This window comes from Setaria viridis, chromosome 3 (assembly GCF_005286985.2).
Source record: "Setaria viridis chromosome 3, Setaria_viridis_v4.0, whole genome shotgun sequence".
NCBI classification, from domain to species: domain Eukaryota; kingdom Viridiplantae; phylum Streptophyta; class Magnoliopsida; order Poales; family Poaceae; genus Setaria; species Setaria viridis.
In genome coordinates, this window is record NC_048265.2 from 7,276,133 (window position 1) to 7,298,556 (window position 22,424).

A 22,424-nucleotide genomic window follows, 5' to 3' on the forward strand; every position below is an offset into this window, starting at 1 on the left:
TTATGTAGTGCCGTGAGAACAGAACTTATAGTTAAGACTGCATGTGTGGCTGGAGCTTATTTACATGTCCTTTTGTGACGTTCATGATTTTTTTGAGGTGTCAGATTAGCCCTGTTCGCTTTTGCTTATTTGCAGGGTCTTGTGCTGCAGCTGAACAGCAAGCCGCTCAGCTGCAAAAGTGCTGCACAATGCTATCCAGCTGAAGATGATTGAGGACTAAAGTTTAGTCCCTGTCACATTGAATGTTTAGATACTAATTAGGAGGATTAAATATGAGCTAATTATAAAACCAATTGCACAGATGAAGGTTAATTCGTAAGACGAATCTATTAAGCCTAATTAGTGCATGATTTGACAATGTGATGCTACAGTAAATGTATGCTAATCATAAATTAATTAGGTTTAATAGATTCGTCTCGCGAATTAGTCTCCATCTGTGCAATTGGTTTTGTAATTACTCTATGTTTAATACTTTTAAAGTATCTAAACATTCGATGTGATAAGGATTAAATTTCATGTTGGCTTGCTGCAGCTGGTACAGTTGCTGCTAGGTAGCTGATGTAGCTAGAGCTGCAGCACGCACTACTGAACGGAGCCATTTTGTTATCTGAAGCTGGGTTGCGCTGTCCTGCCGTGTGCTGCCAAACAACAACGGGGAAGGAGGGGGCAAGATTGTCCTGCCATGGAAGGGATTCCGAAATCAAAAAAATCCCTGTAGGATCATTTCATCACGAGGCTAATTAGCCATGTGCTGCCAAATAAAGTCTAAGTGTTTGCGGTGCGTGGATGGGAGGTACCTCTAGTACCGGGTGGGGTACCTCTAGTATCGAGTGGAGCCCCAACCCGGTACTAGAGGGCTAGTACCGGGTTCAAAAGTGACCGGTACTAAACCTCGAAATGAGAGATTATTTTTCTAGTATTGGTGGAAGCCCAAATCAATCCACGTTACCTCGATCTCATTCTTACTTAACTTGTTGCATAGCTTTGCGGAGGACAACCTTAATCAATCCAAATTGACGTCTCTAAGAATTATGTTTGGACTTCCACTGTTTTTGATTTGGATCATGTACATGTCTGCAGTATAAATTAAACGGTTCGACAGGTATGAAGAAGCATGAGGTTTCATTGAAACAACCAGAATGATGGATGTAGATGGCAGTGGTCAACTGGTCATGGTCCGCCGCGCCGATCCAAGCCAGATGGCACAACACCTCGAGGTCGGGGGTCGGGCAGGTGCAGTCCCTGGCTCACCGCAATATTATAAGATCGCGGGTTATAGAATTTCAACGGAGTGCTCTTGGAAAAATTATTAGCGTTATAGCGTAGCTATAGCAGCTGCTATGACCTTCAACGGTATGAAAAAGATCAACAAAATTTAGACCTAGACATTCATAATTTCATCACCTCATATTTCATACATGTGAGCATTAGTACAAACTACAAACTAAGAAAAATCACAACTCACAAGGTAAATCATAAGTCATAACTTATAGTTAATAAATCACAAGAAGTTTGTAATTCGGATTTAACTCGAAGTTAGCAGTGCTAGGCTATTGAATTTATCAATGCTATTTCACGCTACAGCGCAGTTAGCGGTATTTAACGATAATATTTGCAATATCGTCGCGGCACCCACCTCTAGAAGCTTTAACAACGCTATAGCAGACTATTTGCAACATTGCTCATCGATCACGTCATCAGGAAAGCCTAGGTCGCCGTCCAGGGTAATCCCGCACGTATAACCCCCCACGTCATGTTAATACTACCACACAAATAACACAATGTATACAAACAGATATTTGAAAAACTATATGCCATGAATATTAATACAAATATATTTTAGAAACACCGTGTGCTGATTAGATACGTGTTTTTACATAAAATTTTTCAGAAATCACCATCTCGAAGATTTGATCATCACTGATGATCAGGTTTTTACACCCATCGAGGTAAGTTGTTTTTCGAGTACACAGTACAGATGCAGACGCTCACATAAACACACACACTTGTTCCTACGAACACACGCATGCAACCCTACACATATGAGTATCTCCGAAAGACTGAGCCAACAATTCTCGAGATTGATGAAGTCATCACTGACACTCGCTATCGACGGGCACGTTGCCTACCCTTCACTGTGGAGGGCCACATTACCAATTAATAATGGATATAAATAGCTGAATTGATAAGCAAAATACATAGCACCAAACATAAACCAAACCTCAGCAAAGCTGGTACCCGCCGGTTTTCGGCAAAGCTGGTATTTCACTTGTGCCGTCCAGACCCACAAATTAAGCAGCTGGCTGAAACTGAAAGGGAGCTACGTCACCTTCCATCGTGCCTCATGGATGATGTCAGCCAAATAGCTCGCTCCCGCTCTGCTCGCCTCTCCCCCACCCTCATCCTCGTCAGCCGCGGCACGCCCAGCAGCAAGCCAGCACCACACACGCCAGCGCTCGCTTCCCCCCTCGTCTCCAATCCCCGCCGCCCGATACGTATATATAAGAAGCCTCACCATCCCAGCTCTCCTGCTCCACCTCACTAGTCACGCATCGGAAGCAACGGCATCTCACGTACGCGGACGCGGCCTCGCAGAAGCTTTCAGACTTCAGAGCAAACTATGGGCACCTTCCACGCGCCGTTCCCCGGCTCCCGGCCCATCTTCCACACAGCCGGCCCCGAGTTCTCCTCCACCACCGCTTCCGCCGACGCCGAATTCTCCTCCATGCTCACCCTCCTCGCCATGCAAGACGACGTCGGCGCCTGCGCGCCCATCCCCGCCGACGCCGCGCCTTTGCCAGCCTTCTTCCCCGATGGACACGACCAACAACCCTTGGCTGGCGTCGGCGTGACGATGCCCCCGCAGATTTTTGTCGATGCGATGGTGACTCCCAGCAGGGTTCACGGCTTCCCAGCTGCGGGCCACGAAGCCACGAACAACGGCGCCTCCCGACCGGCCAAGAGGAAGCGGTGGCCGCAGACGCCAAGCTCGCCGCCGTCCGACGACAGCGCTGGCAGCGGCGGCCAGGCCCAGGTGCCGGCAGCAGCGGACAGGGCCAGGGCCAGGCGGCGGGTGTGGGTGCGGGAGCGGAGCACCGAGTGGTGGGACCGCCTGGACGCGCCCGCGTGCCCGGACGCCGAGTTCCGGCGGGCCTTCCGCATGTCCCGCGCCACGTTCAGCGCGCTCTGCGACGCGCTAGGCGGCGCTGTCGCCAAGGAGGACACCGCGCTGCGCGCCGCCGTCCCCGTGCGCCGGCGCGTGGCGGCCTGCCTCTGGCGCCTCGCCACGGGGGAGCCCCTCCGCGAGGTCTCCCGCCGCTTCGGCCTCGGCATCTCCACCTGCCACAGCATCGTGCTCCAGGTCTGCCACGCCCTCGCCACCGTGCTCAAGCCCGGGGCCATCTTCTGGCCGGACGCCCCCGCCGCCGCCGTCGCGGCCAGGTTCGAGGCCGCGTCCGGGATTCCCGGCGTCGTCGGCGCTGTCTGCACCACGCGCGTCCCCATCGTCGCGCCCAAGGCCAACGTCGCCGCGTACTACGACCGCCGCCTGACCACGCGCAACCAGAAGGCGTCCTACTCCGTCGCCGTCCAGGCCGTCGCGGACGCCCACGGCGCGTTCACCGACGTCTTCATCAGCCACGGTTCACTGTCCGACGCCGCCTTGCTCGCCAGGTCGGCGCTCTGCGCGGGCCGAGGCGAGTCGTCTGGCCTGCTCGGGGGCCAGCAATGGCTGGTGGGCGGCGCGAGCTACCCGTTAACGGACTGGATGCTCGTGCCGTACGCGCACCGGAACCTGACGTGGGCGGAACACAAGTTCAACGAGCGAGTCGCGGCGGCGCGCGGCGCGGCGCGGGGCGCGATCCGGCGGCTCAAGGCGCGGTGGCGGTGCCTGCAGCGCCGCACCGAGGTGAAGATGCAGGATCTCCCCAACCTTATCGACGCCTGCTGCGTGCTGCACAATATCTGCGAGCGCGCCGGCGAGGGGCTCGACCCCGACCTCATGCAGTACGAGGTCGACGACGACGAAGATGGCGTCGTCCCCCACGACGACGTGCCCTCTGCAATGGAGGCCCAGGAGCGTGACAGGATCGCGCATGGCCTCCTCCACGGCAACCATGCCAACGACGGAGCTTTTTAGCTGTAGCCTGAATGTGATCCTCATCAAACTCGCAAAGTTCAATGAGCAGAATTGTTCAGGGTTAGCGTGCTGCGTGTGGTACAATTCCCACGAGTAGAAAAACGACATTCCATCCTTAACAAAAATCTTGGTTGTTTTAGGATCCGGGACTAAAGAGGCTTTAGTTCCGGATCTAAATTTCATGGTCCGTAGAAACACCTTTAGTCCCGGTTGGATCCCCACGAGTTACTACAAAAGGATTGCATCCCCTACTTAGTTAGATGTGTTGTGTAAGTGAGATGGTAATTCGCGTGACTTGTGACTTGCGCGTGTGGGGGCCCTCCCGAGAATTTATAATATTTTTTTGTGCAAGATCCTTTAGTCCCGGGTGAAAAACCCAGGATTAAAGGTCGGGACTTTAGTCCCAAATGATTAGTCCCGGTTGGGAAAATCGGAATCTACGAGATTTCCCAACCGGGACTACTACTCGTTGATTCCATATTTGACCTAGGCCTAGAAAATCACCACATTTAGAAGAAAAGCAATGCAAAGTGTCTAAATATAATTGTCCATCGTGAATTGTTGGTTTGGTTCGTTGTGACGAAACATGCATGACTGAGTTAGAGTCCTTCACTTAGCACGGTGATCTTGTTTTCAGGATTTATTCCATGAATTAACGGTGTTACGTTGTTTTAGTGGTTGGTGACACACCCATCAATATATAGCGAGGCGTATACAGTGACTTCTCAATCTTAAGATATACATACCCAGTATCTTGAAGGTGCTCTTTGGGTTAGTGTGTGTAAGCGTGCCTTCGTATAGGGTGAGTGTGCGGATGCGTGCATGTATATGCAATTATGCATATGTATAGTTAAAATATTTAAGAGAAGAAGCAATGTGTCAATGAGTACTGAAACAAAGTGTCACGGAGTACTGGTGAAATTGTCTGAGTACTGAAACAAAGTGTCACGGAGTACGGGTGAAATTGTCCGATACCGAACGTGATCAAGGTAAATGTTGAGCCTTAGGTCTTCCACAACGTGGAAGTGATACCCGAAAAAAATATGGGCTCCACAGTTTGAATGGGCATCGAATCTTGAAGAGTTGAAGCGTGTAAAATTTTCAGCACCGATGCTCCAATCTCCTCTTTCCTTTACAGCCATCACTCTGATAACACGTTGGGGAGGGCCTTATTAAATTCATATAGGGTTACGACCAACACGTCACAAGGATGAGAAGCAAAGTCCGGAGCTCATCGTCAAAGCCGCACAGTCGATGACATCTCCCTACAACCATATTCTTTTTTCCCTCCAGTACTATGTAGCAATATTATTGAACCTGCGTCTATATATAATAAAAAATTATCTCAGGTGCCGATCCTGCGTGGTGCGCCAGACCGAAGTGTCTGCCGGGGAATGTGTGCACTCCAGATATGCCTTCGTTCGGCGGCCATGCTGCATGACTTGAGAGAGAATAGCATATCGAAGTCCGTGGCCAACAGGTCAACCATCGATGAGTCACCGGGTCGTCCTGAACTTGCTCGTTCATTTTCGGAGCCAAGCCCGGCCAACCTCAACCTGTGTGTACACGTGCGCGCCGAAATGCATGAAATGTGGTATCGCCTGTAGTGGCCGTCCATATATGCATGTAGTATAGCCTGCTGTCTGTCAGGATCAACAGTCTCTATCTTTCTGACAGACACACTGCCTGTCAGCGAGGCAGCAGCAAGAAAGGTCCAATGTTCCATGTGAAGCGACAGTGATACCAGCGAGAATTCGAGGCCCCCTGCCGGTTTGTTTCATGTGAAGCGCTGATCACCTGGTAATCGCTCGACCTCGTCCGATCCGGCATCATGATGGATATCATCGTATCGTATATGGCTGAGGCTGGAGCTGGGCCAGCAATGGGCGAGCAACGGGTCGTCCTATCTCCTCCGCAAGACCGAGGATTTCAGGTCGTCGCCTGAATACGTAGCTAGGGCCGGCCCGTCACATGCTCATGTCGTGTCAGGTAATACGATCAATAAAGTCAATGAAGTCTGGTCATTCCTCGCGGTTAATTTCGTGCAGTGTCACTGTCACGTCAAGCCGCACCATATATAGGACCACAGCAATTCAAATAATAAAACTATAGTCGTGCATTTCAAACTCAGAAGACAATGGTCAATGGGACCAAATTAAACAAAACCTGTCCATGAATCTGAATATGATATCACACATTTATTAAGCAAAGATCAACGAAACAGCAGCGTGGCAAAAGAATTAAAACGGGCAAGTGGCCGGGCAAAAGATTAGAGAGATTCTAGACCATGAAAAGTAGGCAGCTAGCAGGCGGGGTTTTCTTATGCACAACCGAATGTTGCAACAGTAATGGGGAAAAAAAAGGTTCTGGCTTCAACTCCAAAGAAGCATCAGGACACAAAAACATTATAGTGAGCATCACAGACTACGGTCCTATTATTTGAGCATTTGTTTCTAATCCTGGGAAAGCTACCAGGGCCCTCGATTGACGCCTAGACGCAGACGCAAACGCAGCTGCCTGGCTCGAGAGCGCATCAAACAAGCCCTGTAAGCATCACAATTCACACACCTATGATGATAGAGAAAATAAAACCTCATGACCATACTCCATTTCGTCCGAATAATTAATTTTAGATTTTTTTTTAAAAAAATATGTGCACGTCACACCCAGTTTATCATATAGGAGTACGAAATGTGGCATGGAGAAGAAAACGCCAAAGTTATAAGGGAAGAAATGTCATTTCGTTCATACTAAGGTAGTTACAGCATGTAGTTAGAGCCTGTTTGGAACGGAGGAAAGGAAAGTACAGAAAAAGAAAAAACGTAGGGGTAGGAATGGGATGTAGTGGTAAAATAGAGGAATGAAAATGGTAGGAAAATATGAAATTGAGTATTGCCTAATTTTCTTAGAACCAATATGATTTTTTTCCATTTTTCAAGTCATCATTAACGAGTAGGGTTATTTTTCTTGAGGAAAAGGCTCATTTAATTACTTAATTGTATTCCCTCCATCTATGTTTATAAGGCATGGTAAGACTTGGCACGGTCTTCCAAATAACACTTTGACCATTCATTTATCTTATACTCCCTCCGTCCAGAAATGATAGGCGTATTTGAACTGGGGAAAAGTCTTTCAAAGTAGATTTTAACTCTTAATTTCTCTTATAATATAATATCAATCGCTAAAAACTCAATGTCATCTCAAAATAAATTTAAGTGCAAATATATTAATGCAAAATTTATATACTAAATGTGCTTATAATTTAACGAATTGTTGGTCAAAGTTTGTAAAGTTTGACTTTTGATTGATCAAAATACGCCTATCATTTCTGGACAGAGGAAGTATTATATTATTTATAGTTATAAATTTATGATCATTATAAAGTATATTGATCACGAATCCAACCATATGAAGTTTACATTATAAAAAATAAAAAACTAATAGTCAAATTATTGGTCAAAACTTGCAAAATTTGAATCTTGATATGTGCGCACGCCTTACAAATAAATACGGAGGGAGTATAAGCCAACCAGCTAGCCCAAACACCACTAAACGACCTAGTACTTATTTTTACAGAAAAGCTATACGACAATCGTCATTTTTGGGAGCTTCTACACGTGATTTTTTTCTTGCTCTTTTGTGCTGTCTTCCATGCTCCGGCAGGCCATGGCTTAGGGTTTTGGGGTTCAAGACTTCGGGATTGGGAATTTGGGGGGGGGGGGGGGGTCCAGCAAGTTAGTTTAAAGGGAAGGCTGGGGCGACCAACCGGCCCGGTGAAGGTGGTGGGCATGGGGCAGTGAGGCTAGTGGCAGTGGCGCTGCCAGCCCAAGCAGTGGAGGAGGTTGGTTGGGCTAAATAGGAGCGAGGGCGACGATGGTGGCGACGGCGGTGGTGCGAGGCAGAGGCAGAGGGATGAGGAGGTGGCTGCCACGAGCGGCTAGCACCGTTGTGGTAGGGTAGCGGGTCGTTTGGGTGGCGGTGGAGCAGCGACCAGCGAGCTTAGAAAAGGAGAGATGCATTAGGAAGAACGGAGGTTGAAGAAAATGGCTTGGGCGTTCGATCTGTATCGTGCAGCCACAAAATTCGGGTGTCAAGAGCTCGAATAATACATAGACAATCCCTATTTTATCCCTTTCATATTGCATATTTTCTTTCCATCCTCAGGCAACCTTATCTCTTCCGCAAGCACTGCCTGCCTATGTAGTCCATGCCTCCGTGGCCTCTCGCTCATCTCACACCGTCATGTATAACCCCTGCATCCAACTCCCAAGCACAAAGAGCAGGCCCTCAACGCCTTTCCCATCAAGAAGCTCCACACCTGCTCTTGCACATGCACATGGTCCGCGGAGAATGTGAGAAAATACGTGCTTGATGGTGAGATGTCTCTATAGCTTTGCATAGCGATTCGACGCCGACAGCTGGCCGTCAAGATCCAATCGCTTCTTGTTTCTCTCGCCTCCATTTTTTCCCCGCACTCCTTTTCTCTTGCACACGCGTGCGCTTTGGGCATTCACGAAAACTTTGAGCTGGAGTGGATGTTCTTGTTCGTGCGTTTTGTGAAGAAACGAGTCTTTTCTAGAGGAATGGTTAGCTTCCTTCCTCCGTTCCAAACGACGCGTGACGTTAGCAGAACCTAGAAATTGTATTCCTTCTAAATTCCTTTTGAAATTCTTTCGATCCAGACGGGCCTATTAGATGGAGAGAGATCAGCTACCATATCTACAGTCGGTAACTGTTCCGTCACGTGCTATGAAATTTGATGTGTCGTTGAAAAAAACCCACAGGCATATGCAGCCATCGTCGTCCCTTGCAAGACACCAAGAAACGTCGAGGTCGATGGACGGCCGGGCAGCTGCAGTCCACAAACAATGCGGCGGGGACGCGTATGTCACGTGTGGTTATATGTCACGTTAGTGTGGTAAACCCCGACCCCCCTGCACCGCTGCACGGCTGCACGGCACGTTGATAAGAACACATGTCTATCCCGATTAGGCTCGTCCAACTGCCGTCCAAATCAATCATAGTCTCCGGTTCCTCAAAACACTCTTAATAGCAATGCTGACATGTGCATATGCAGTACTACATGAATACTATCATGTTTCATACTCTCTCCATTCAACAAGAACAGGTATATTCTTTTGGTCTTTATCTTTAAAATCTAGACTTTGATGACTATATTGTTTTCTCACACGTCAATTATAGTTCCAAAATCAATTTGAGTGAAAGCAATTTGAAATACATATGAATCTAATTGTACAATTGTATAGGCTATATATACATGCTTCTTAATTAAACTAAATGCGGTCAAAATTTATAAAACTTCTCCAAAACAAAATATACCTTGCAGTTTTGAACATACAGGGGCGTCAAGTTATCCGCATTTCAGGAATTAAGAAGAACCTTCACATGATGTAACCACCGTTTCACGATGCAAAGCAAACTATTCAATAGAAACATGAAGCATCATTTAGCGGTCTTATGTTTAGTGTTACTTGCATCGATATACATAAAATAATACTTTGACAGCGGCATGTGGACACTAAGACCGACAACTGGTGGGCTCGGTTTTGGCCAATACATTTTGAACACAATTTGATCAAATTTATCAAGTTTAATAAGGAAAAGCTACATGGTACCCACTACGTCCATGTTTATTTGACCTCCTGTGCACTTTTGGACCATTGGTTTTTGGGATCTCCAAATTAAAGTCAGAATATGTGCTTCTAGATATCAGTTTTATTTGGAAATCGGAATGATTTTGGCTAACGACCGCCGGTTTTCGGCGAAGTTCACTTCAGTGCTGCCGTCCAGGCCAACAGATCGATCCGTCCACATGGAGCAGCAGCTGCTGTGAGAAACGCGCACCTGTACAGCTCCGACGGAGGACCCACGTCACCCACGCGTCAGCTCGCTCTACTCGCTTCTCCTCCCTCGCTCCACCGGAACCAGCGTGCTGTGCAAACCACATGGGCACCTTCCTCGCGCCGCTTTCGTCTCCCCAACCCATCTTCAACGCCGCCAACGACCCGGAATTCTCCCCCATCCTCGCCATGAACGATGACGACGTCGGCGAGCCGCCACGGGCCGACGAGACCTTCGCTGCCGCCGATAGCACCACTCTCCCTGCCTTCTTCGTCGACCAACACGACCAACCCGCCGCCATGCTGTTCCCGGCGCCGGTTTCCCTTGGCCCGCCACCGCCACTTGCCCCGGTTGATGCTGCGCACCATGACGGCTCGGCCGGCGCCTCGCGGCCGGCCAAGAGAGGGCGGGGGCAGCAGACGACAGGCTCGCCGTCCGCCGGAAGCGGCGGCGGGAACACGGGCCAGGCGGCGGGAGGAGCTAGCGCCAGGGCCAGCCGCCGGGTGTGGGTGCGGGAGCGGAGCACCGAGTGGTGGGACGGCCTGAACGCGCCCACGTGCCCGGACGCCGAGTTCCGGCGCGCCTTCCGCATGTGCAAGAAGGCGTCCGTACTACGACCGCAGCCTCACGGAGAGGAACAAGAAGGCGTCCTACTCCGTCGCCGTGCAGGCCGTCTCGGACGCCGACGGCGCGTTCACGAACGTCTACGTCGGCCTCCCGGGATCGCTGTCGGACGCCGCCGTGCTCGGCAGCTCGGCGCTGTGCGCGCGCTGCGGCGACGCCGGGCTGCTCGGGGGGTTGCACGGGCAGGAACAGCGGCTGGTGGGCGGCGCGAGCTACCCGCTCACGGACTGGATGCTCGTTTCGTACACGCACCAGAACATGACGTGGACGCAGCACCGGTTCAATGAGCGGGTCGCGGCGGCGCGCGGCGGGGCAATGGGCGCGGTCCGGCGGCTAAAGGTGCGGTGGCGGTGCCTGCAGCGGCGCACCGAGGTGAAGATGCAGGACCTTCCCAGCCTGATCGCCGCCTGCTGCGTGGTGCACAACTTCTGCGAGCGCGCCGGCGAGGGGCTCGATTCCGACCTCATGCAGTACGAGCTCGACGACGACGAGGGCGACGTCGATCACGATGCAGCGCCCTCGGCAGCGGCCGTGCTGGCGCGGGAGAGGATCGCGCACGGCCTCCATGGCAGCCACGCTATAGAGAATAGCGACATGGCATTTCAATTGTAGCCTGCATAGATCCTCTCCGTTCAGTGAGCGTGATTATATTGTTGCAGCATGCATGGCACATCGTCACACTGAAAAATTGCAGGTCTTGTAACAAGGATGTTGGAAAGCTCATGTTCCCAGATCATAAGAGGATTATCATAAGAGGCACAATTTCTGATAGGATTTTATTTTGCAAGCACCTGGCAGCGGCAGGAACTTGATAAGAATTTGACCTAGAATTTGCAACAGAATATGTACTCCAAGTCTTCAAGCGTGCCGAAGATCCATCGCTCTCTATCGATCCAAGTTTACTTCGGTAGGAAGAAGCAGGAAATCAGAATCTCAATATCATCTTATGTGAGACTTAGTAACCTGATAATCATGTGTGCACCTATTTCATATTGCAAATGATGTTATATTTGGTTAAGGAACCGGAAATTTGTTCAAGTATATGCTTAAATTTTGCTTTAGCTTTTCTCGAAACAAAAATGAATTAGCCAAAGTCACACTTATGGTTTGTTTTAAGATGAGAAAGATCCTTGTATCGTATGCCACTGGAAATTATGCAACTCTCATGTACCAAAAACCTCACTTTCTTTCTATGCCACCTGTCTGGTTCAAATTTGTGATCCTGGGTCGATACCGCATGTTCACAACATTAGTTAATGAGTGCACACAAACCTGTGTACATAGTTGTAGACCAAACAAAATAACTGAACCAATAGCATTATTAGCTGAACATTCAGTCTGTACTTCTTCTTCCCCCACTTCTGCCCATTGCAGGTTCTTAGAGTCATTATTTTTCTTCTGCTGCCAATTGCAAGACTGCAAGGTGGCACCAAAATCTTGCTACTTCTTTGCCATCCTATATGCGCTTGGATGTTTTCACCTGAAGCTAGTAATAAAGGGTACTCAAACTCAACAGAAAGAGGCTAAGCGTGCAGTGGACAGATTTTCTAGAACACAAGTTATTTGTGCATCCCCGTTTGGGTTACAAATTTACAAAATATAGGTAACTCAGTGCAAAATTATCAAAAAAGAGAGAGAACATATGTCCACACTCCACAGTGAGAATTTATTTTTGTCAGTTGTGGAAGGAAGCGCCTGATCGTTTCTTTGGATGCATGGCTTGTGCTTCATGGTCGTTGTTGGACATCCAATCGCCTACCCAATAAAGATGACTGCACCTTCCCAGAATACTGGATTCGTGCTAGGAAGAACGTCCCCAAGCAAAGACCACCGTAAAATGTTCCAGGTCAATAGGTCATGCAGGGTGCTTCGGCAACCTGGATAGCCGCCTCGGTTCTGACTCAGTTAGCAGCGGAGCATTGTAACGTAGGTTGGGCGTGTGGCTTTCCGCACCCTTTCCCTCTTCTTTCTCGGCTCTTTTTTCCCCCTTTTTTCCCCTCTCTCGCGTTCTTTGTCTGTGTAAGATCTGTAACATAGGTCGCATGTACTGTTTTTTCTTTGCTACTCTATTCCCTAATTAATGAAAAAAACGTGCTATGCAAGTTCTCAGGAAAAGAAAAAAGAAAAGATAAAGCGGAGTTAGCAATGGAGTCAGGGTACTAATCCACACGTACAGTTTGATCCGGAAAGTCATTGGAAATTGCAGGTGCCAAAATCAACAACGTAGGTCTAAGTTAAAGCTGGGAAAGTTAATGTGGGCCTATTCGCTTCAACTTATAAGCCGGCTGAAAAGTTGAAACGGCTGATTTGTTGTGAGAGAAAAACACTATTTGGTGGCTGATAAGCTAGCTGAATAAGCTGAAGCGAACAGGCCCACATTTTCTGGAGTTCCCAACGGGTTTGATTATTTGTACACAAGTAACGACTTCAACGTGCCATCAAAACCAAGTACAATGAGCACTTGTTGCTTAACCGAAACCCTGTCATCGGAGGATTGTCCAAGCTTGCTGGAGAAACCAAACCGCCTCCACTAACCCTTAACCTGCTTGGCTGCTTGTTGGTGATGATCATCGGAGTTTGGAGACGGAGAAAGTGCACAATAAAGGGGAGGACAAGAAAATATTGAGCTTAAAGTGTAGTGACTTAGAGAAACACTTGATTGCATTATAGGATTCCCCTTTCGTAAGAATATAAGCGCTCTCCCGAATAGAGGTTAATGTCAGCAGTTGGGTCCCGACTAAACTCATACAGTAACATACAAAATGCTTGAAGAATCTTCATAGAAACCTTCACATTAGAATGTGCTTTGCACATAACTTGGGATGCAAGTGAGTTTCTCCGCGAAACACTTCAGTGTGCTTGGCGAGAAGTTGAAGTTCAGAACAGATGTACAAGGCACAAAAGATAATAGATATCAAATGCCAGATGTCCAGAACCAGTCGTATAATTTGGTAAATGATTACGTGATTACGGTTTCAAGTTTCACGCCCTCTGAGTAATAGAAACCATGAAACAAGTCAACCTCAAATACTTGACTGATATGCCATATGTACAAGCTGTATTCCCTTGCCGGATCTTGGTAGCTACAAGCAAGGTTTAGGACCTCTAGGTATAGTGTACTCTGACAAGAGTAAAGTCTATGAGATGTTCTAGCGGAAAAGGCATCTTTCAGTTGCTACACTTGGGTGAACTCCAACGCGTTCCCATCTGGGTCTCTTGCGAATATCGCTGGGCGCCCAGATTTGCTGAGTGTGTAGCTGATTCCTGCATTTCAGTTTAGTAGCAAGGCCATCAGATTTTAAGATGGTTGGTAAAGGAATGGTGATACTGTTATGCTGAATGAAGATCGTATCCAATGATAACATTATTTGACGGGAACTGTGGGGAGTTCCCCCACAGCATATATTTTTCAATTTTCAAGGGACTGTCATAAAAGAAAAAAAAGCAGTTAGGAAAGAGGTAATGTCAAGCTCTACATAAAAACTGAAACACGAGTCTCATGTTACAGTCATGTGGATCTAACTTACTTCATAGGAAATTTGTTGAACAGACTTCTGATGGATTATCAGAAAATCATCATTAAGATGACTGTAAAAAGTTATAGCTACTTCTGAACAGTCAACAACGCTGTGACAAAATGCTTGCTTAAAACCATGTGCAAGTTTTTATGGAACCTATTTCCCCCCAAGTGTGATTTTTATTTAGCAAGTCAGCTGCAAAACGAACACTGGTAGGCTATTCTTAGAAGTTTTGGCTCAAATAAACATGTCACAGCTTAATCTGTATAGCTATTTCATTAATAGTACAAGCAGTTATTTTAGGATGGTAGAAGGCATATATAATCAACAACACAAAGATTCAGGCAAGGAAGACAAAAGAAGAGTATCTACAGTGCAGAATGAGCAGCAGACAAGGAAAGTAAATATTCAGGCATACCAGCTTTGTCAAATATTTCTTTCAGCTTCGTTACATCTTTGATTGCTAAACAGGTATGACGATCGCGCCCACCGTGCTCTGGGCGTCCTGTCAGAGGATCAGGATTTGGCAGCTCCATCAAGTGGATCATCTCAGAACCAACCCAGAGCCAAGCCCCTCTGTATGGAAGCTTGTCAGTTGGCCTAGCAGGATTCACCTTAAGACCTGATTGACCAATGCTTCAGTTAGCTTTACAAGCACCACTGCAGAACAGCAGAAACATGGAACATATAGAACAGACAGCTAGCTTACCTAGGAGATCTTTGTAGAATGCCATTGACCTTTCAAGATTTTCACACAGAATTCCAACATGATGAAGGCTAACAACTCCATAATCAGGCTCTGCAACAAAGATCAGGCAACGATTTTGTTTAGACAAAATCTAGCTAATGGAAGTTCAATAAAACATACATGTTTGTGTCTGTAGCCACGAGAATGCTGAATATTCCATGGTAGGAGTAAATTAGGCTAGTAATAACTCCCTTCTACTGAGAGGTGAAGACCTGCTAAACACTTTACATCATTGTCATAGATTTGCTAATATATTATAGTATAACATACAAATAAAAGCAAAAAAGGATGCCAAACCCTCTCCATTTTGGAGAGGGGGTGATGTGGGCTGCCATAGCTAGGATTGGCTATAGGTGGCAAATAGGAGATGGTACGCAAGTAAAGTTTTGGGAAGACAACTGGCTGGCCTCAGCTACCTTGGCAGTGTTGTTTTAGGATGTGTATATTTTAGTTAATAAGCATTCAGCTACTGTAGCTGATCTGTGGGATGACACCAATCTGTGATGTGTGCCTTTAGAAGGCGTGTGGGGAACCAGATCAGGAGGATGCTCTGATCTGACAGTAACACCTCCTCAGGGGTGTATTCTTCCCAATCCTTGTACAGAATCATCAATTTCAGGGGCTTCAACCATGTGTTTGCATCAAACTGCATGTGCCGCCCAGGGTACATGTTTTCTTGTGGCTGCTCGGGATAACTAGCTAAGAGGAGGAAAGTAGAAGATGAAACTTGCCTTCTTTTGTTGTAAAAAAAAGAAGGCATTCACCACTTCTTTGAGTGTGTAGTAGCAAAAAAAATATGGTGCTGCTTCGCTTCATCAATTTGCATGCTGTCATTTGCTCTGAATCAATAGCCAAGATTTTTTATTTGTGATAAAAAGCATGCAGCTCTCAATTTATTGAGCTGTGCTACTCTGTTGGGGGCTGTGGAAGCTAAGGAACCATTGGTGTTTTCAGAAAGGAACTTGTCTGGACATGCCGATGGTGTGACGCCAGGTGATCCCAATATTCAAGAGTTAGATGCTGCTCTGCCCAACACAACACCTTGATAGTTGATACATACAAGAAATGGGCAGAAAAGCTGGAATATATGGTGTCAAAACCAGAGAGGCTATATCAGATGGATGGTGTGCATCACGATGCGCAATCTAACACTCCATATTGGTGGCAAAGGTGAGTTGGGCAAGCAAATTCTGTGGCTACTGCCGCTGGTCCAGCTACAGTTACAGCAGTAACATGCTCTGAGCTGCACACGAGGATACTGGATCCTGTATATGAATGGCTCTATGTAGCAGTTGTGAGTCCTAGTTCTATGTATATGTAGGCCTGCATCATATGGGAGTGTTTTGCTGTTTCTTGTCAAGAAAGTGGTGGAAGTAGGTAGAACTGTAATTGTTTCTTTAAATTGGAACAAAAATGATGAAATATTTGGTCATGTTGCAACCTGTATGGACCGGGGCTTTGGTCCCTGGAACTCTAAAACAATAACATACAAACCAACAATGTCAAAGAAAAATGTAGAAAGCATGCGTGAGCACTGAGTAGTAACCAATGGCCGTTTGTTCAGCAACCATGTTTCAGTAGGTAAGATGCTGTCACGAATTATACTAGTAGCAGTCGTAGTTCCATAGAACAATTTCAATGTATTTTTTCTATGGACATAATATAAACAACTTTAAAAAATTGAAAACAATAATATTTGTATGATTCAAAGCATGAACATCTGGATGGGACTTTTCTCTCTTCTTGGCAAAGAAGAGCAGCCACAAAATTGGACCTTTTTTTTTAGCATGACACAAAATTGGATCTTCAACTTTGGAACCAGTACTAAAATAGATCCTTGAGTACTAGCTCAGCTAAATGCGCAATTATATACTGCAACAAGGTTATAGGACAGAGACTGCCCAGTCAAGAGCCCAAATTCAGTAATTCAACCACTAATAATCACGGGAACATTTAATCACCTAAAAAATTCTATTCATACAGAGCAAGAGACCTCCCTTCTGCATAATCGAGAGAATTTATCAATTTAATAACAGGCACCAGCAAGAACCAATAACTCACCCTGGGCCGGCTCCTGCGCGGTGATGAGCTGCTGCTCCCCGCCTGTGGCGACCGAAAGGCGTGTGCGGACGCGGCGGGTCGCGGCTGCGTAGGAGGCAGGCTGCGCCCTGGCGGCCGCGGAGCTGGATGCGGATTGGAGGGGAAGAGACGCGACACACCTCGTCGCCATTGCTGCCTTCCTGGGCATGGAAAGAGATGCTCGCGTCGTTTGTGGGCTTTATGGGCCTCTATTTTTGTGTAGCTCTTGCCTTTTTGGCATTTTTTTTCCTTTCGATTATTATGTTTTGTTTTCTTCTGGTTCTTGATCATTGTGACTTGTGAGGTGAGGACGTGATGGCACAGGCCTGAAACCCAGGATAAGCGACTGGTACAGCATTTGAGCCGTTGGATCATGTGCGGACGGCAACTCTTTCTCTCTTTTTTTTCTTCAACGAACGGCTCACTGTTACTTTTCTTTAATATAGTTGGATCATGTGCGATCATTGAGCATGTACCAGAGTTCGCCGATGGCGGTAGCCAAAATTCAGATCATATGTCAACATTTCCATAACCGCAGCTTGCAACAGGTAACCACAATCAAATCTCACAGTAGGCCCACGATTGCGTTGGCACGCACAAGTAGCGACGGGAATCCGAAACAAGAAGACATGTTTCACCACCACGGACACGGGCACACGGCAGAGGACCGATGGAACACGTAGGAGCGACAATAATATGCAGTGATCATGCTCCGCCCTTGAGGATCTCCGGCACCCTCGTCGCGATGCTCTGCTTGGTCGCCGGCGAGACGCTGCGCTCCCCGATGATGGACTCCAGCACCGCCTCGCAGAGCGCCTTGTTATCTATCGCGGCGATGCTAGCCTCCGGCACCGACGAGTCATCGGAGAAGGCGACCTGGACCAAGACGAAGCAAATTGATTGAAACTGCACATACGTAGAGGTAAAAATCCATCGACACGTATGGTATGGATCGGTGCTCACGGTGAGGACTCCGGCGGGCGAGTGGGTGAAGAGGACGGACGCGCCCGGCGCCAGGCTCAGGTTCTTGAACGCCGCCTTGAACTCCTCCACGGCCGCGCCCTCGGCGTCCGTGTACGCGCCGGCGGCCTCCAGGTACGCCACGCGGCTCTCCATCACCTTCCCCGCGAACTCCTCGGCGGCGACCGCCTTCGGCCAGATGAACGTCACCCTCGTGAACTTCTCGAACTCGCCTGCAGTTGCGTTGCGTGCGTGAGATCGTCGTCAAACCGTATAACAATATATACAAGCACCGGCGGCTGCCGGCCGGCGGCGAGCCGATGAGCGCGTGACCTGCTTACCCGTGTACACGTCGCGGAAGAAGGCGGGGTCCGACGCGAGCTCGCCGGCGCTCTTGCCGGCCCATTTACCCGCCAGCGCCGCGACGGCCGCGTCCTCCAGGTACACGCCGATGGCGGCGATCTTGACGAAGTTGCCTTCAGCCTCCATTCCTCGCACACCTAATCATGTCAATGTCGTTAATTTCTGTGTGATATACTCTGCATCAACGTACGTAACACTGTAACACAGAACGTAAATTGTGTCAAAGATCGCCAACGCACCGCCACCGGCGAGGAAGTGCGTGAGGGCGGAGCCCGGCGGGCGTGCCACCGGCGGGAAGACGATGCCCTCCACCGTCACCTCCGACGACAAGGCCATGGATGCGCAGCAGCAGAGAGAGAGCTTGAGCCTGTCTATTACCTGGCTGGCTGCGCGCAGATGCGACAGAAGAGATTCGAATGGAGGGAGCTGCGAGAGATTTGACCTTTTAAAAGAGGCCTCGCGCTTTGCTGCCAGTGTTTAGTATTTCAGAAATAAAATGACTCTGCGTTGTGATAAGGGAGAGGGCAAAGCCATCATGTGCAAATCATTTCGAGTGACGAACGCCGCTAATTTTTAACAACTAGAGTTTGTCATGGTCTCTTTGACTTTTCAAGGTCCAAGATACGACTTTGACTGCTATTACTTTGATTGCTTTATATTAATAAATACTAATAAAATTTTACAAGAACCTGGTACATTTTTCATAGATTCGAATTGATAGTTTTAATGGTCAAAGTTTGTGTGTGTACTGATTCGCCAAACAAAAAAATAAAATAAAAAGAGTATACTAATAAATGTTGATGACTCTAGTTAACTAACTTAAACTCTCGAAAAAGGACCCGTAGTTCCTCTAACGTTCGTGGGTAATATTTAGATTTATCCACAAGGTTAAGAAAACTCGATAGAAAACTAAGCCAAATGCGAATATCAATTACCAAAGTTCCTCCCAAAAAGGAAAAGGAACTGCTTCAGCAAAAACTGGGGCACGGAAGGCGGAAAGGCCCAAAGCGCAAAACAGGCTTTTGCAGGCTGGGACTCGGTCATATTTGTAGGGGGAGAAGAAGGTGGCTGATTCTTTCTGGGCTCGGTCAGTCTGGCCCATTTCCTTCAAACTAGGCCTTGTTGGACTTGGAGTCGTTCAATTTTATCCGATCAAAAGCTACAGATCACCCACGAAAAGAAAAAACACACACACACACATCCTCTCCCTAAAAAAAATTCCCTCTGCCTCCATCTCAGTCCAGGTTTGAAACTGAATCATTGGAAGACCATGATGCATCCTGTGCCACTTGTACAAACAGAACAGACATCTAAACTACAATCTTAGATTGATCATACACCTTCAAAAAAAAAATATTGATCATACAGGGTCCCCTGCCGCCATAGCTGCACCAACTCCTGCACCCGGGTCTCAGTCAAATCATTCCACGCGCGCTTGACAAAAAAAACATAACCTGATTCCACACCCTCGGAACAACATTATTACTGCACTTTAGCACGGTTTGAACTAATTACAAAACTAATTGCACAGATGGAATCTAATTCGCGAGACGAATCTATTAAGGCTAATTAATCCATCATTAGCAAATGGTTACAGTAGCACCATGTTGTCAAATCATAGACTAATTAGGCTTAGGCCCTGTTTGGATACATTAGGAGTCCATTTTAGGACACTTTTAGGATTTTGCATCCAAACATGGATCCTAAAAGTGCACTCCTAAACTTTAAGAGGGCCATTTTCATTAGGAGGGCGAAGGGGTACTAATGGATCCTATTTCTCCTAAAAGTGATCCCCAAGTCCCCCTTTACCCATATTGCCCTCGCATGCATTAATGACGTGAACAATGCAGGGGTAGTTTAGAGGAGTAATTGGGGGTAAAAATGACATTTTCCCTCTAAGGTCCCAAAGATCAGTAGTTCATCCAAACAGCCATGTACTAAACTTTAGGACTAGCAATTTGAGGGTCCTAAACTTTAGAATTTTATATCCAAACAGGGTCTTAATAGATTCGTCTCGCGAATTAGACTCCATCTGTGCAATTAATTTTATAATTAGATTATATTTAATACTTCTAATTAGTATCTAACATTCGATGTTGCAGGTGGCATGTGGACCTCTCGATTAGTCACCGTCGCCGTGCAGACCAACGTGTGATTCAGGGACAGACATGGTGCAGTTTGAGTGCAACACTTGTGCAAGCAGGGCAAGCTCGCGCGTCGCTGTATTCTACAACGTTCTCCCGTTGCGTGCTGTCACTTTGTCGCACGCACCAGCATCAATCCTCCTCCTCCTCGCCAAGTCTCTGTCAAATCATTTGCCTACGTCTACGTGGGAGAGGATCAGTGTCCAGTAACCCTCTATTCAAAAGAAAATGATTGTACTTGTGCGTGTAGCGGTGATCAAGAAGCCTAGAACTTTGACCACGCTACGACAATCCTTGTGCGTGTCCGGCTATCCGCCTTAACAATTACTCCCTCTGTTCTGATTTACAGCTGGTTAGCTCAAATTCAAATAAAAAAGAACGGAGGGAATATATGTAATGCACGAGCAATACCAATAATTGAGAAGTTTTGCAATAATTTGAAATGGACATGGGGGCAAATTTGGAAAATGAAAACATGACCGTGAAAAAAAACTTCAGATGTGATGCCTGCATGCATAGATTGATTTGTCCTTCACAAAAAGTTACTACAGAATGTAACGCTGGGCTGTAACTAACTTCAGATCAATCATTTAAGTCGTGATACAGATGTCCAAGCTGGCCAGGTAATTTCCCTGTACCGTGTTCTGAAGGGTACACTGAACACTTATGCATGGCTACCAGGTTTCATGAATGTGACGTGTTCTTTAATAGATGATTAAAGAAAAACTAAACTCAGGCTCCTAGTTAATGGTAAAAAGAAAATTCGATGTGTATGAAGGGTAACATTTCTTAAGAGAAGTTCTCGTGATCCTATTTGATCGAGAAGAAAGATGAGGATAAATAACGTACGTAGTAATGCACCATGTCAACAAGAGGCAAAATTCTTGAGAATCTTAAACTGACCTCAGCGTGCGATCTGATTAGACAAGGAGCCTGCTTGGGACGACAGGGACCGCGGTTCCAAACGAGTCAAGGACTACCGACACGTGAGAGCTAATTTATTGGATTTTCACTAAACAGATCATGTAGTCCTTTTTTTTCCAGTTTCCTCTCTTAAATCTGAGATCATGTTAAGTAGTTCTCAACAAAGGGTCTCCTTGGTTCCTGAGAAGGGCTGTTCTTGCCTCGCCTCGCCTCCATGGCACGAGCAACGAAGTCCTTGCCAGGCCGGGCGAGTCGATTCGGCTCTCTTGCAGAAGCAAGGCAAGGGGTGTTTGGTTTTTTAGTCTCTTGTGACATCGAATGTTTAGATACTAATTAGAAGTATTAAATATAGACTAATTATAAAACTAATTGCATAGATGGAGGCTAATTTGCGAGACGAATCTATTAAGCCTAACTAGTCCGTGATTTGATAATGTGATGCTACAGTAAACATGTGATGATCATGAATTAATTAGGCTTAATAGATTCCTCTCGCGAATTAGCCTCCATCTGTGTAATTAGTTTTATAATTAACTCATATTTGATCCTTCTAATTAGTCTCCGAAGATTCGATGTGACATGGATTAACCTCTAATTCTTGCCCGCACAGGCACCAAGATTGCTACACAGGCAAGGTGATACGGTGTTCAGCAAGGGATCAAGCGGACCTAAAGCCCCTAGCATTTTCAATAATTGTTTCCAGCTCCTCCACCCAATCGATACAAAACATGGCAGTTTTTTTTAAAATCTAATCTAGCTCATTCAACCCTGTAAATAAGTTGCCAGAATTGTCTTATGTACTATGGCTTTCTATGTTACAGTGATGTAGTATAGTAAAAAAAAAAATGGACACACATCCAAAGCACATATCTGGAACACTAAAAGATGAGAGAAAGACGACAAAACCGCGTAGCACACATACAACTGGAGCAAATTTTCTACTTATAACAAAACTACATAGGAAACATATCTAGAACTATTTTGACTACTTACAATCATTCAAAGATTTATTATTCTTCATTTAAGACATAGCAAGGTAATACATTGAAGTTAGAGCTATGCCA

General features: G+C 46.9%; 4 protein-coding genes across 4 annotated transcripts; 2 read left to right on the forward strand and 2 right to left on the reverse strand.

Moving 5' to 3' along the window:
• Window positions 1-2,541: 2,541 nt before the first annotated feature.
• LOC117848989 (protein ANTAGONIST OF LIKE HETEROCHROMATIN PROTEIN 1-like) lies at window positions 2,542-4,363 on the forward strand. The gene has a single exon (XM_034730602.2). It carries the CDS (start codon window positions 2,621-2,623, stop codon window positions 4,136-4,138), a length of 1,518 nt encoding a protein of 505 aa, XP_034586493.1. The 5' UTR covers window positions 2,542-2,620; the 3' UTR covers window positions 4,139-4,363.
• A 5,741-nt stretch (window positions 4,364-10,104) lies between these two features.
• Window positions 10,105-11,809, forward strand: LOC140222140 (uncharacterized). The gene is made up of 2 exons (XM_072292342.1): window positions 10,105-10,509; window positions 10,556-11,809. Exons 1-2 carry the CDS (start codon window positions 10,105-10,107, stop codon window positions 11,234-11,236), a joined length of 1,086 nt encoding a protein of 361 aa, XP_072148443.1. The 3' UTR covers window positions 11,237-11,809.
• A 1,741-nt stretch (window positions 11,810-13,550) lies between these two features.
• Window positions 13,551-17,162, reverse strand: LOC117847119 (uncharacterized). Its single transcript, XM_034728281.2, has 4 exons — window positions 16,952-17,162; window positions 14,852-14,941; window positions 14,561-14,764; window positions 13,551-13,888 (listed from the first exon to the last, which is right to left on the reverse strand). Exons 1-4 carry the CDS (start codon window positions 17,136-17,138, stop codon window positions 13,800-13,802), a joined length of 570 nt encoding a protein of 189 aa, XP_034584172.1. The 5' UTR covers window positions 17,139-17,162; the 3' UTR covers window positions 13,551-13,799.
• Window positions 17,163-17,464: 302 nt separating this feature from the next.
• LOC117847118 (chalcone--flavanone isomerase) lies at window positions 17,465-18,808 on the reverse strand. Its single transcript, XM_034728278.2, has 4 exons — window positions 18,532-18,808; window positions 18,271-18,429; window positions 17,933-18,162; window positions 17,465-17,845 (listed from the first exon to the last, which is right to left on the reverse strand). The coding sequence occupies exons 1-4, from the start codon at window positions 18,626-18,628 to the stop codon at window positions 17,675-17,677; spliced, it is 657 nt and encodes a 218-aa protein (XP_034584169.1). The 5' UTR covers window positions 18,629-18,808; the 3' UTR covers window positions 17,465-17,674.
• Between the last annotated feature and the right edge of the window lie 3,616 nt (window positions 18,809-22,424).

Excerpts from the sequence above, each read along its gene's own strand:
- LOC117847118 (XM_034728278.2), bottom strand. The coding sequence starts at position 18,628 with ATGGCCTTGTCGTCGGAGGTGACGGTGGAGGGCATCGTCTTCCCGCCG. Across the intron at positions 18,430-18,531 it reads GCACTTCCTCGCCGGTGGCG|GTGTGCGAGGAATGGAGGCT; the intron begins GTGCGTTGGCGA and ends TGACATGATTAG. Across the intron at positions 17,846-17,932 it reads CGCCCGCCGGAGTCCTCACC|GTCGCCTTCTCCGATGACTC; the intron begins GTGAGCACCGAT and ends GTCTTGGTCCAG.
- LOC117848989 (XM_034730602.2), top strand. The coding sequence starts at position 2,621 with ATGGGCACCTTCCACGCGCCGTTCCCCGGCTCCCGGCCCATCTTCCAC.
- LOC140222140 (XM_072292342.1), top strand. The coding sequence starts at position 10,105 with ATGGGCACCTTCCTCGCGCCGCTTTCGTCTCCCCAACCCATCTTCAAC. Across the intron at positions 10,510-10,555 it reads GGGCCAGCCGCCGGGTGTGG|CGTGCCCGGACGCCGAGTTC; the intron begins GTGCGGGAGCGG and ends TGAACGCGCCCA.
- LOC117847119 (XM_034728281.2), bottom strand. The coding sequence starts at position 17,138 with ATGCCCAGGAAGGCAGCAATGGCGACGAGGTGTGTCGCGTCTCTTCCC. Across the intron at positions 14,765-14,851 it reads ATTCTACAAAGATCTCCTAG|GTCTTAAGGTGAATCCTGCT; the intron begins GTAAGCTAGCTG and ends TTGGTCAATCAG. Across the intron at positions 13,889-14,560 it reads AGAAATATTTGACAAAGCTG|GAATCAGCTACACACTCAGC; the intron begins GTATGCCTGAAT and ends ACTGAAATGCAG.